Raw genomic sequence first — 12,868 nt, 5'->3', positions numbered from 1 at the left:
ACCTGATACGCACAGTCGGAGCAAAAGAGAGCGAAAAAAAAAAAGATTCACACAACTGGAATTTTTTCACGACGGGGTGAAATACCTGCACCTGGACTCTAATTGCTAATCCCGGTGGAGTTCACGAGACCTAGCTGCGCACGCGCTGGACTCGCACCTTTGCTGCATCTGCCGCGTGCGCGAGAACAACACCTGTCCCATGTGGATTCATTGAGTGGTGGACCTGCAGGCAGACAGGCACCGTTACCCGTCTGTCTGTCTGTCTGTCTGTCTGTCACATCCCCTAGCTACCTGACAGTTCATGTAGGCCTAGTTATAGCCACGACTTGTTTGTTCTAGTGAGCAGAAAAACAAACAAACACACTCTAAAATGTTAGTTTAGCCTACTTTTTTAGCGCGAGAGGGCAACGACAACCCAAATTTTAGATTTCGAATTTTTTTGGGTGTGGCGAAATATAACCACACCACACTGCGAAAGGTAACGGGTAATGCCGTGGAAACGGGGCTTAAGATACAAAGCTACTTTATTAGCATGCAGACTGGTTATTCTGTTTACTTTAGATTAAAACCGTATTTAGAAATGATAAAGCCTCCACTTAACCCCCCATGTCATTGCTTAGGAACATATTAAATATTTGCGTCTCATTTAGCCTACACAATAATTAATAGGCCTACACTATCCAATTATATGGCAAACTATTTAAAGAACAATGACCAAGGCCATCATCTTTATACACTGCATTCCAAATTATAAGGCAAATGAGATTTTCACAGATTTTCCTAAATAGTCGATGCAAATCACAGTCAGTATAATTTTCAAGTCATCAACCGTTAGAGTATATTTCGAATTTTATTGAACAAACCTCCCAATAATAAAAAACTCCAAATGCACTGTTCCAAATCATTATGCACAACAGAGTTTCAAAAAAATGTATAGGTTGTAAACAACTAACAATGGTCATTTGTTGAATTTGCAGCATAATAAGGTCATATTTAGTGAAATCAAAAGCTATTTCAATCAAAAACATCTTAACAGGCCAAGTTACATGTTAACATAGGACCCCTTCTTTGATATCACCTTCACAATTCTTGCATCCATTGAACTTGTGAGTTTTTGGAGAGTTTCTGCTTGAATAGCTTTGCAGGATGCCAGAATAGCCTCCCATAGCTGCTGTTTTGATGTGAACTGCCTCCCAACCTCATAGATGTTTTGCCTGAGGATGCTCCAAAGGTTCTCAATAGGGTTGAGGTCAGGGGAAAATGGGGGCCATACCATGAGGTTCTCTCCTTTTATGCCCAAAGCAGCCAGTGACACAGACTGAGGTATTCTTTGCAGCATGAGATGGTGCATTGACTCCAGAGGCACCAGAAGCTTCAAATACCTGTCTGCTGCTTTGTGATGGCATTTTAGCAGCTGCTCTCCTATTCCGGTGAATTTGTCTGGCAGAAACCTTCCTCATATTACCTTTATCCGAACGAACCTGTCTGTGCTCTGAATCAGCCACAAATCTCTTCACAGTACGATGATCACACTTAAGTTTTCGTGAAATATCGAATGTTTTCATACCTTGTCCAAGGTATTGCACTATTTGACGCTTTTAGGCAGCAGAGATCCTTTTTCTTTCCCATATTGCTTGAAACATGTGGCCTGCTTAATCATGTGGAACAATGTCCTTGTTAAGTAGATTTCCTTTGATTGGGCTTACTTAGCAAACTGATTCTCACAGGTGTCTGAGATTGATGGCAATGATCCAAAGCGCCCTGAGACACAATACCATCCATGAGTTTAAATAAAATACAAAAAAATGAATTTTTATGACAATTAATTCCAATATGCATAATAATTTGTGACAGACTGTAGAGCTTAGGCTATTTGTTTATGTTTTACTTTGAATGTGGCAGCTTTGTTTGTTTCTATTTAATGTAGGCCTCATGATCTGTCTTGTAATGTAGGCTATATATATAGGCTATTATTATGTACCCTCTACTTTTCTCCCTCTCAAGCTTTATTCTCCCACTTCTCATTAACCAGGTAACGCACTTAGGGCACAGGGAGTTTAGTCACTTTTTCTCTTGGTCTCTGTTTCCATCTAGCGGTGGAAAGAGAGTAATGCAGTGCCAGGGGACGATGGATGCTCCACCATATGATAGCTACATAGGCCCCGCAAAGATCCCGCAAATGTTCGTTCACTTGCACTACATCAGCCCACGTGAGGTCAGATATGATGTTGTGCTTAATTGTGACAATACAAATAATACATTTAAGTAGACTATATCTAACATCCTCAGAACAGCTCAAAATAATAGCTCCGTTGCAGTCTGCGTATATCTACATTATTATATATTATTATAATATAATATGTATTTACATATAGTTATGATAATACAAGAGGGGCTATCAAAGTATAGTTGTGACCTCCAGCGGCTAAAATGGAAAGTTCCACCCCAAAAGCTGACGAATCAACTAGAACAGGGGTGTCAAACTCATTTTGGTTCGAGGGCCACATACAGCCTCTCTGATCTCAGGTGGGCCGGACTAGTAAAATAATGGCAAAATAACTCCAAATCCCTAACTTTGTTTTTCAGTAATATGCTTTATCACTCAGCCTACATTTGCAACCTACATTATCACGGATCACAAGGGATCTCTGTACCCCCCAGGAAATGTCTTAGTAAAGGTTGCTGCTGGCCATGGGAATAGGAGGTGCGGCGCGAAGCGCCGCAGCAAAAATTTTGGGGGTATTTTGCTCAAAGATGCCAATGTGCACTAATGAAATAAACAACTGTTTATTTGAATACACAAATACAACAGGCACTGACCTTACAGTTGTCCAATTTTGTTTATTATATGTACAGGTACACATTTTGTGCAAACATGCAGACTGTACAAAATACAATTAAATAAAAGTGCAACTTCTACTGTTTTGATTTATTTTTAAATACAGAGGTTATTGGTTGTTTTGGAATTTGTTTTTCCCAATTTAAAACATAAAAATAAAGCAGCATTGAAAATTAGGAAATAAATCTTGTAGGCCTACACTAGCATGCTCCTGCTCGTTTTGCGCACACAGAGCCACAGACACACCGCGCTTGCTAGTACATTAATTGTTCAGCACTAAAAATAAAAATAGTTTTATTTTTATTAAAAAGTAATAAAATAAATGTACTAAAAATAAAAATGTTTTTTTTTTTTGGTTTTTACTTTGCCATAAAGCACTGGAGGAAACATTAATAGCGGTGAAGCAGGATTGCCATTTACCACGTTGCTAAAATGTGCTTTTTTAATTTAGGCTGCCCCCTAGCGGCAGGAGTGAGCATTTCGGTTATTTCTTTAAAAATTCATAACTCCTCACAGGAATGGGCTAGAGACTTACTTTTTTTTTTGACATACTCAGAAATTTATGCTCTACAGGTCGCGGGCCTGATCAAATCATCTCGCGGGCCGGATCCGGCCCGCGGGCCGTATGTTTGACACCCCTGAACTAGAAGAAGCATTGGCTTCTGGCTAAATGCTGCAATTGCTTATTGAGCATTATTCTCATGCATAAATTGAGAAAAAGATGTTGCAAAAGTTGCTGGACAGCACTAAATACCCCACAGGCCTACACAGCCTACTGGTCAGACAAAAATGTCTCTTCGACAGAAATTACAAATAAAATATAATAATAATAATAATAATAATAATAATAATAATAATAATAATAATAATAATAATAATAATAATAATAATAATAATAATAATAATAATAATAATAATATTAAGTTAAATTTTAAATTTGAATCAACATTGAATTTTCATTATTTGCTACTGTTAAAAAAAAAAGAATTCCCTCCGAAGATGAATAAAGTATTCTACCTGTCTGCTGTAAGCACCACCGGCTGCTAGGGGCCGCTGTTCAGAAACGGCTAACCGGTTTTCAGTCAGCCTCGGCTCATCATCTCGTTCTTCCGGTGCCCCCATAGCCCCGCTCCCTCTCCCGATGCTAGCACCGTCGGGCTTGGCTGTGGGAGCGTAATGGCGGTGCACCGGGGACCCTCCACGAAATGGCTCTTCACCCGGGAGCAGCTGGAGAACACGCCGTCGAGACGCTGCGGCATCGAGGCTGACCGCGAGCTCTCCTACCGCCAACAGGCCGCCAACTTAATCCAAGACATAGGCCAGAGACTCAACGTGTATCCTTTCCTGAGCGGCCTTAGCTCGCGAGCCTAGCTATTGTGTTGTCTATTGTTAGCTTTGTGTGGAATAAAATCAGCGATACATTATTACCAGTGTTGCTTATACGTGTTGATTAAACGTAACGCTGTGTTATGACTTGTCTATTACGTCGCTGGACGTGTTGACGCTCAAGCTGTGTTTCTTCGCCAGGTTTTTAACTTAACAGAGAAATGCACGTTTTGCTAGCTCGATGCTAACGTCCCATGGTTTCGATAGATTCCCCACTGAAACTGTTAAAGTGAATGTGTGTTTCTTTGTCATTGTATTACTGTGTCATTCACGTGTTACGCCTTAACTGTTCGCCCAGATCCCAACTCATTATTAACACCGCTATAGTATATATGCACCGATTTTATATGATCCACTCCTTCGGTAAATTCCATAGAAATGTGAGTAGCCTTACCCACTGCACTTTTGGCCTATAGCATAATTACTGGTGGTGCTCTCTACTATGAGAAGTGACTGAGTTCTTTTCGCCTTTCTCCACACAGATCATTTCCCAGACTACGCTGTTTCTGGCAGCTAAAGTTGAGGAGCAGCCCAGGAAGCTGGAGCATGTCATTAAAGTAGCCCATGCCTGCGTAAACCCACAAGAGCCCGCCGTAGACACTAAGAGCAACGTGAGTAAGCAGACTGAAAAAGTCCAAATTCATCGGCAGCGTAGTCATAACACATACTCTGTTGACGATAAATCCCGTGTGACTTTTCATGAATTATGAGGACAGCGAGGTCAGTTTTTTGCTTGAGTCATCTAACCTTGATTTTTACAGTATCTGTTTTTTTCCATGTGCCCTCTGTGAGGCGTTGGAGAGGAAATTAATATTCAAGCAAGGACTCAAAGAATAGTTTGCTATTTGGGTCATTGTTTGTCCTTCACAGCAAGGATTATGTATTTGTCTTGTGTGGGGATCAATATAAAATCAGTTAGGATTTTTTAGACGAGTTCTACAAAGAGAAATGAAAAGTCTTGCCATGGTGTTGGGACAAGCCGTTTTCAAACTTGATGTGAAATATTATTATTTTTTTTTTTTTAGGCATTCCTGCAGCAGGCACAAGAGCTTGTAGCACTGGAAACAATAGTGCTGCAAACGCTGGGTGAGTTCTGTTACAGCTTCCTAACCGCACACACTGCATTAAGCCTTTTCTCTGGTGTCCAATTGCTAAACTGGCTTTAAGAAACAGTATTCCCATGGAAGGGTTAAATGCAATGAACAGAATGACACGTGTGCATATTGACACTGGACGTATGCACTTGAAGTTTTTTCTTTTAGTTCCCTTTTTTCACTTTTATAAAACCACAATATGAAAGCGTAGTTCTGCTTTTGCTGACGTCATGTGTGTGTGTGTGTGTTGTTGCTTTCTCAACTGCAGGTTTTGAAATAACAGTTGATCATCCACACACAGATGTTGTGAGGTGTTCCCAGCTAGTGCGAGGTAAAATCTCTCGTAAGGACTGTGTTCACTATTGAAAATCATTTATTCACTCTTTCAGTCAAGAACAGTGCTCAACTCGACTCTAAAATCAACTCTCTTCTTTCTTTTTTACAGCAAGCAAGGATTTGGCACAGACTTCCTATTTCATGGCTACCAACAGGTTATTATCCTGTTCCCATTATTGCACTGTAATGGCACACTATAGCTTCCTGTCCTGCAGGGCCCCCCCTCCCTGTGTCCAACGCCCAGTTAGCACCTGGATCCCGGGAACCCCCTCCCACCGCGGGGGGAAGTACCGGCCCAGGCTGCTGTGTGCGGTGTATTGTACAACGGGCTCTGTGTTGGCACATAGGGGGTTGAATGCACAAAGGTGGAGTGTAGTGGTGCTGTCTACCTCTCAAGGTTGTTTGGTACGGAGAGTGCATATGTCTAAAACAAGCGCAAAACGGTAGCCTGAATATAGATTGCCACTAAAGATTCTTAAACTTATAGAGTGCTTTGGTAAGTATAGCTTACGGTTTACTTTTTGAACTTTGTCATTTTACTTTGCACATTTTTTTCACCACCCCCCCCCCCCAAAAAAGAGCTAACAATGAAACGCCAAACTATACTGCAAACTGCTCGCTCATTTGATGTGGTACTGTAGGTTTTATAAATATGAACAGCTCAGAAATAAGAAGTAGCTGTGGACTAGAGTAACTTGGGGTTATTGGTAGTTATACTTTAATTAGCTTTATATGGTTGCTTTTGTGTTATATTTCAGTAAAGGACATTTATTTTACTTGTTTTACAGAGTTGTGTATGTGAGCCTCGGAGTAGATGGCAGCTGATGCACAAAGACTCAGGTTGCGTTCCGAATCGCATACTTTCTACTATATAGTATGTAGAAAAAAGATTTAGGATGTCCCGATTCTTGTGGCCAGATTTAGGATGGTTAGAAGTACCCGGATGTCCTACTTCATGCTGCCAAGATTGTTAGTGTTGAAAAGTGCATCCTATTTGGGCGATTCTGACCCACAATCCAGTGCGCACGTGAAGTGACGTCACATCGACGAAGCCTCCATATGAAAACAAACGGGGATGCGACGGATATAAAAGCAAGAGGCAAGATCAAGGTGCAATGTTATGATGAAATAAGAGAGTAAAGTATGTCCCAATAGTATGCCTACTGCATCCTAACTAGATTCTTTTTATCATCGGATGTAGTATGTAGAATAGAAAAAAGAAAGAGTATGCGATTCGGAACGCAACCATAGATTGAATTGAATGTAATAATTTGTCTTGATTCTAATGAGCTATGTGACATTACACTAGTACACCTTGTGAGAGCAGATACATGTTTAGCAAAGAAAGCTGGAGGAAGGGATTAATGGTAGAACAGGTATTTGCTTTGCGTCGCAGGCACTTTGAATATAACACTCTTGAAGAGATTCTAAAATAATTTGAGCAATGTCACACCACTTAATACTTTATATTTATATTTGGGTGTATGTAAATGTGGTGTTTAAGCCACATCAGTTATGAGATGAGCTATGTAGCCATTTTAGCATCATATATCACAGTCAGACTGATATAGGATGTGGATAAATGTACCTATGATAAAACATTTTTATGCATGTCAAATTATTATACGTGCAACAGTGATATAATATTTGTTTAGGTAGGTGTGAAGTCACATGGTGATGTTGGACTAATGTTACATGGTGCAGTAGTAAATTACGGACTTTTGAGGCCAGACGTGTTTTTAGTCCGTGTTAAAACTATTTCAGTGTGGTTTCCTAGCAGTGAATCTGAGATGCTTGAGAAATACAGGCTCTTGTTTTTTTTTGTGAAGGCCAGTTTGCAGTGTGGTTTGGGTTTCAGGGTGCACAGAAAAATTAACCGTAGATCAACTTAAAGCCTAATTGTTTGTCTTGGCTACCAACACCAGTGTTTCTCAGTCTTAAAATTCCCCCATGTTTGATGTCAACTTTAATTGATGGAGTAAGTTTGTCGTCATCACTCGCTTAAAGGTGCAGTGTGTAATATGACATCATCAAGAAAGTTCTACAAAGTTCTAGAACGCAACACTCCCTGGGTAACCCCAACCCTTTCGAATAATAACAGAAGCTACAGTGGCCTTCAAGGACAAGAACAATTCTAAATTTTAAACAATGCACCTGATGACATTCCAACTATGACACTTTCAAGATGGCGGCACTAGGCCTTGGTCCAAAATATGCAGAAATATGGACATATATGAGACCCTTTCTAAAGGGGAAAAAAATAATTCAAACCCTTTTTTTCAGCTATTATGCACTAAATTAAATGTACTTATGGATATTATTATTACTTTCTACAAAATCTGCTAGGAAATAAAACCCCAAATTCTACACACTGCAGGTTTAACACTAATAAGTAGCGTGTACATTTGATTAAACCTGCAGTGTGTAGAATTTTGGGTTTTATTTCCTAGCTGATTTTGTAGAAAGTAATTATAATTTCCATAAGTACGTTTAATTTAGTGCATAATAGCTGAATTTTTTTTTAGAATTATTATTTTTTCCCTTAGAAAGGGTCTCATATATGTCCATATTTCTGCATATTTTGGACCAAGGCCTTGTCACCGCCATCTTGAAAGTGTCATAGTTGGAATGTCATCAGGTGCATTGTTTAAAATGTAGAATTGTTCTTGTCCTTGAAGGCCACTGTAGCTTCTGTTATTATTCTAAAGGGTTGGGGTTACCCAGGGAGCGTTGCATTCTAGAACTTTGTAGAACTTTCTTGATGATGTCATATTACACACTGCACCTTTAAATCTTCATTTTTAGGGGAGTGATTGAGAAACACTGTATTTAACGTCTTTAAAATGACCCATTTTACATTAAAATCAATGCAATAATAGGCCTAAAATATGGGTTCAATATATCTATATTGAACTTAATATTTATATATTATTACATTATATATAGGTATACACACATGCCAATCACACATTTAGGAACACAACCTAACAAAGTGTTTAAGCTGTTCCAGTTGTGTAAGGTAAGGCGGTGTGTATGTGATTATAATATGTATTTTAATCAATAAAGCATACAGATGCAAAAAAAAAAAAAAAGTATTTTATTGTTGCTGCTATTGATTTGATTGAATGGTAATGTCGCCTTGTTGATCTGTATCTTCCATGTGTGTAGTAGAAAAGACCCTTTCAGCTAACAGTCGCACACTACTCTTTTGTTTGTTGTCTCCGCCTGCAGCTTGCACCTCACCACCTTCTGTCTGCAGTACAGGCCCACAGTGGTGGCTTGTGTGTGTATCCACCTAGCCTGCAAGTGGTCCAACTGGGAGATCCCTGTGTCTACAGACCGCAAGCACTGGTGGGAGTACGTGGACCGCACCGTTACATTACAGCTGCTAGACGGTAAGAAATACATCGCTGCTTCATCCTCCTCTTGGACTTAAAGGCCTACTTCACCGGTTTGAATATGAAGGTGTATTGAATTCTGAGATCCTATGTAGTATAAATGTGCAAAAAAAAAAAAAATCGGTTCATCCTAGCCTGAGAAAAGGCAGAAAGAGTGTTTTTTTAACCGTATATTTCTCTTTCTCGTGACATCACAGAAAGAGAAATATAGGGTTAAAAAAAACGTACTTTGTAAATATTACTGTGATGTCACAGTAAAAGACATCACAGTAATATTTACAAAGTACGGTTTTTTTTAACCCTTAATGCCTTTAAGCATAAACCTGATTTGCATTCACAATTTAGTGACACACAAAAGGTTGGCATTAAGTTATGAGATGGAATTCCCAACTGAACAATTAATCAGGTTGGGTGCACAATCACATAACAAAATGTAGGTGATTGTAACAAACTGTGAATCATGGCCTTCCTACTTGTTCACTCTTTGTGGACTAATATAACTTGTTAGATTATCTGATTTCACATTTTAGCACAGAATGTATGTAACAAATATGGTTTAACTATCCAGGTAGGCAGACAAACAGCCGGCCCTGGTGCTACTATATCTAGCCAGTAGTATCACAGTTATGTGTTAAAATGAGCCTGTGATCACCAGCCATATTGTCTTCTGGTTTCAGAGCTCACACATGAGTTCCTTCAGATCCTGGAGAAGACGCCCAGCAGGCTGAAGAGGATACGAAACTGGAGGGTACGTCCTGAAAACATGTCAGCCATCTTTATGAGAGCAGAACAGGACCATGTAGGTGGACTAGTAGGGGTTAGGACCAACAGTCAGTGTCTCATGGTTTGCATTGTGTCTTTTTGTTGCAGGCCATTCAAGCAGCCAAGAAGCCCAAGGCGGACGGCTCATCGGGGGACAGTACGTACCAGGGGACGTCCTTAGACGGCCTTCCCGGGGTCTCCAACTCCTTCTTCCCTTCCACCTCTGGTTCAGACTCTTCAGACATGCCCTCCCTCAGCAGCCTGTCTGCCCCCTTCTCCTACCAGCCCATGAGCGACCAGTCCAAATCCTGTGGCTACGACGACTTCCCCGAGCCCCACCCTTCAGACTTCACGCTGGTCAAACACGAACTCAAAGCGGCCGGCGGCTCTGGTAGTAAACAACACCAGCAGCAGTTGGGGACGAACGCTGCGGCTTTTGCACGGCCGCAGAAAGTCTTGACTCTAGAAAAGTACAGAGAGAAACACGCGGCGGACCAGGCCGTGCCTAACGGTGTGAAGGAGGAGCCGGGCGCCGACGTGTACCCGCCGCCCGCCCTCTCCACGCACCACCACAAGAAACGCTCCCAGCAGCAGGCAGGGCAGTCGGGGGAGGGCAGGAGGGAGAAGTCCAGCTCTAAGAAGGCCCGTCTGCCTCCCTCCTTCACAGAGAACGGCTCGGCCTCCAGCGAGGAGCTCAAGATGAGAATCAAAGTCTCGTCGGAGCGCGACGGGAAAGACAAGCACAAAGAGCACCACCGTCACTCCAAACACGGCCACTCACACGCCTATTCCCTCAGTGGGAACGGCAAAGGGACACTAGACAACCCCTCCCTGTCTATACGGGCGCCGGGCATCGACGGGGGCTCCTCCGGATCCTCCCGGAAGAGGCCTCACTCTGACAACCACCACCACCACTCGTCCAAGAGGAGCTCCAAAGGCCTGAGCTCAGCCCACTACGCAGCAGAGAACGCCCAGAGGATGATGGAGCATCACGGCCACGACGGAACCAACGGCGTGCTGAACGCCAACGGACAACACACTGACTACAAAGACACTTTTGACATGCTGGACTCTTTACTAAGTGCCCAAGGAATGAACTTGTAACCCTCGGAGAGTCCCCAGTGTTGTCTAGAAATAAGGTATTACCATGTTCAATAGAATTGAAAAAAAAAATAGATTTTATTTGTCTTAAGTTATGAATCCTTCACTGCCCTCAGTCGTGCCCACACACTGATCATTGATGATTCTCGTTGAGCTGTCAAAAAAAATGTAAAATGATATGCATAGAGCTGTGTACTACTAGCTTGCAACAAACGTAAAAAAAAACAACCATGAAGTTCTTAAGAATGTGGCTGAAAAGAAACTGGGATTTTAAAAGTTCTTTTAAAAAGCGAGCTGACATTATGATTTTAACGTGCATGTTTCCAGTCACACAAGGGAAGACATAGCTAGTGTTTCACAGCCATCGTGACAGTTTACAGACTGATTTTTTTCTTTTTTTGTTTTAGACATTTTTGTTCCACTACAAATCTCAGGTCTTGAACTTTTTTGATATGAGAATGAATCTTCCTCCGTTTGGGTTTGTTACCTGTATCCGTGGAGATGTTATCACCTTTGTCCGTTTGCTGATGAAGAGGGGATAAACTTAAGCATCTGTCCTAGGGGGGGGAAAAACTAAAATGGTCTGCTTATTTCTTCAGAGTGCATCAAAAGTTCCCAACAAAAAAAAAAAACAATACAAATGTGAGGCCAACTCCATTCGCTGTCTATTCGCTGTCTATTGGGACTTCCAAGGCCGCACCTGAACTTAATGTGCAGACTCATCATAGAGCTACCAACAAAGTTTACGTTACATCTGCTGTGAAAGTGCATTCAAGATATATCGGCTAAAAATCGCTAAAAAAAAGGAAGAAAATAAAAGGCCTTGTGATTGTACCTTATCAATCGCTATTCAGTATGATAAATGTTATTAACTTATCAGAAAAGTACAAATCTCTCAAATAAGGTTGTGTATATAGGACTGTAGTTCAGATTTCAAACTGTTTGGTTTATTGCATCAGTCCCAAACCTTCCTCCATGTTGAGTGTATACTGAGATCTAAAGCAGCCTGTATTGATGAACATATCCTCGATTTGTGTATTGGAAGCCCAAATAAAGGTGTAAAAGTGATTGTTTTTTCTCTATACATATCACAGTTTCAATCAGTTTTGAATTAATTATGGTGGTTACTATCCCCACAGCTTTTAGGAGTTTGATTTTAGGACATTCTCATGTTCCATTTCATTTAAATTCTTCACATGATGGGCTGCTTGTAACAATCGATTCATTATCAACTCATGTTCTTTATTTTCTATAGTAATCCTCTATATGGTTTTTCAAAGTTCACAGATCCCATTGCTGATATCTTCAAAAATCCAAGACTTAAAGGAATACTTCACCCATACGGAACAGGCGTTATATCATTATAAAATCACTATTATAATATAATGAATGAGGTTTTTCTTCCCTCAGTCTTCCCTTGGCCCAGCTGTCCTGTTAATCCTAGCCCTTACTGTGATGTCACAGTAAGGAAAATGTAGGGTTAGACAGTGAGACCATAAAACACTCTTTCTGCCTTTTCTCAGGCTAAGATGAACCAATTTCAATTTGTTTTGCACATTTATTCTAAATAGGATCTCAGAATTCAATACACCTTCATATTCCCATCGGTGAAGTAGGTCTTTAACCCTTTAACTCCCGCACCAAGAAAAAAGCAATGAAAAAATTATTTTTTGGCATTTTGTTTCCCCTTGGGTAAATAATAAACACAATCAGATATTTTTTTTTGCTTGGACCCCATAGTTTTTTAAATATTGACCTCTACCAAACGGTTGAGATGGCGATTCATGGTTAAAGTACCAAAATTCCTAAAAATACCAAAAACAGGAGAAAAGTAAAATATAACGCCAAGGTATAATGAAATAAACAACAAAATATGTTTTGTGGGCATTGGATCAAGTTTTTTTCTTGTAGTATGCCACAAAAAATTGCTGTTTTTTATTTCAACAGACGAA

At 40.5% G+C, this 12,868-nt stretch overlaps 1 protein-coding gene across 2 annotated transcripts; it reads left to right on the top strand.

Moving 5' to 3' along the window:
- Positions 1 to 3,962: 3,962 nt before the first annotated feature.
- Positions 3,963 to 11,998, top strand: ccnt2b (cyclin T2b). Of its 2 annotated transcripts, none has more exons than XM_080052892.1 (9): positions 3,963 to 4,173; positions 4,524 to 4,605; positions 4,708 to 4,836; positions 5,251 to 5,311; positions 5,588 to 5,650; positions 5,765 to 5,810; positions 8,887 to 9,050; positions 9,731 to 9,801; positions 9,924 to 11,998. In XM_080052892.1, the coding sequence occupies exons 1-9, from the start codon at positions 4,016 to 4,018 to the stop codon at positions 10,917 to 10,919; spliced, it is 1,770 nt and encodes a 589-aa protein (XP_079909018.1). In that variant the 5' UTR covers positions 3,963 to 4,015; the 3' UTR covers positions 10,920 to 11,998. The 2 variants fall into 2 exon arrangements, with proteins under 2 accessions (XP_079909018.1, XP_079909017.1); XM_080052891.1 differs by having other exon boundaries at positions 5,588 to 5,662.
- The last annotated feature ends 870 nt before the right edge of the window (positions 11,999 to 12,868 follow it).

This window comes from Ammodytes marinus (genome assembly GCF_949987685.1).
Source record: "Ammodytes marinus genome assembly, chromosome: 24".
Lineage (NCBI taxonomy): Eukaryota > Metazoa > Chordata > Actinopteri > Uranoscopiformes > Ammodytidae > Ammodytes > Ammodytes marinus.
The sequence above is the reverse complement of the archived record's forward strand: the minus strand, read 5'-3'. Positions and strand labels throughout refer to the sequence as shown.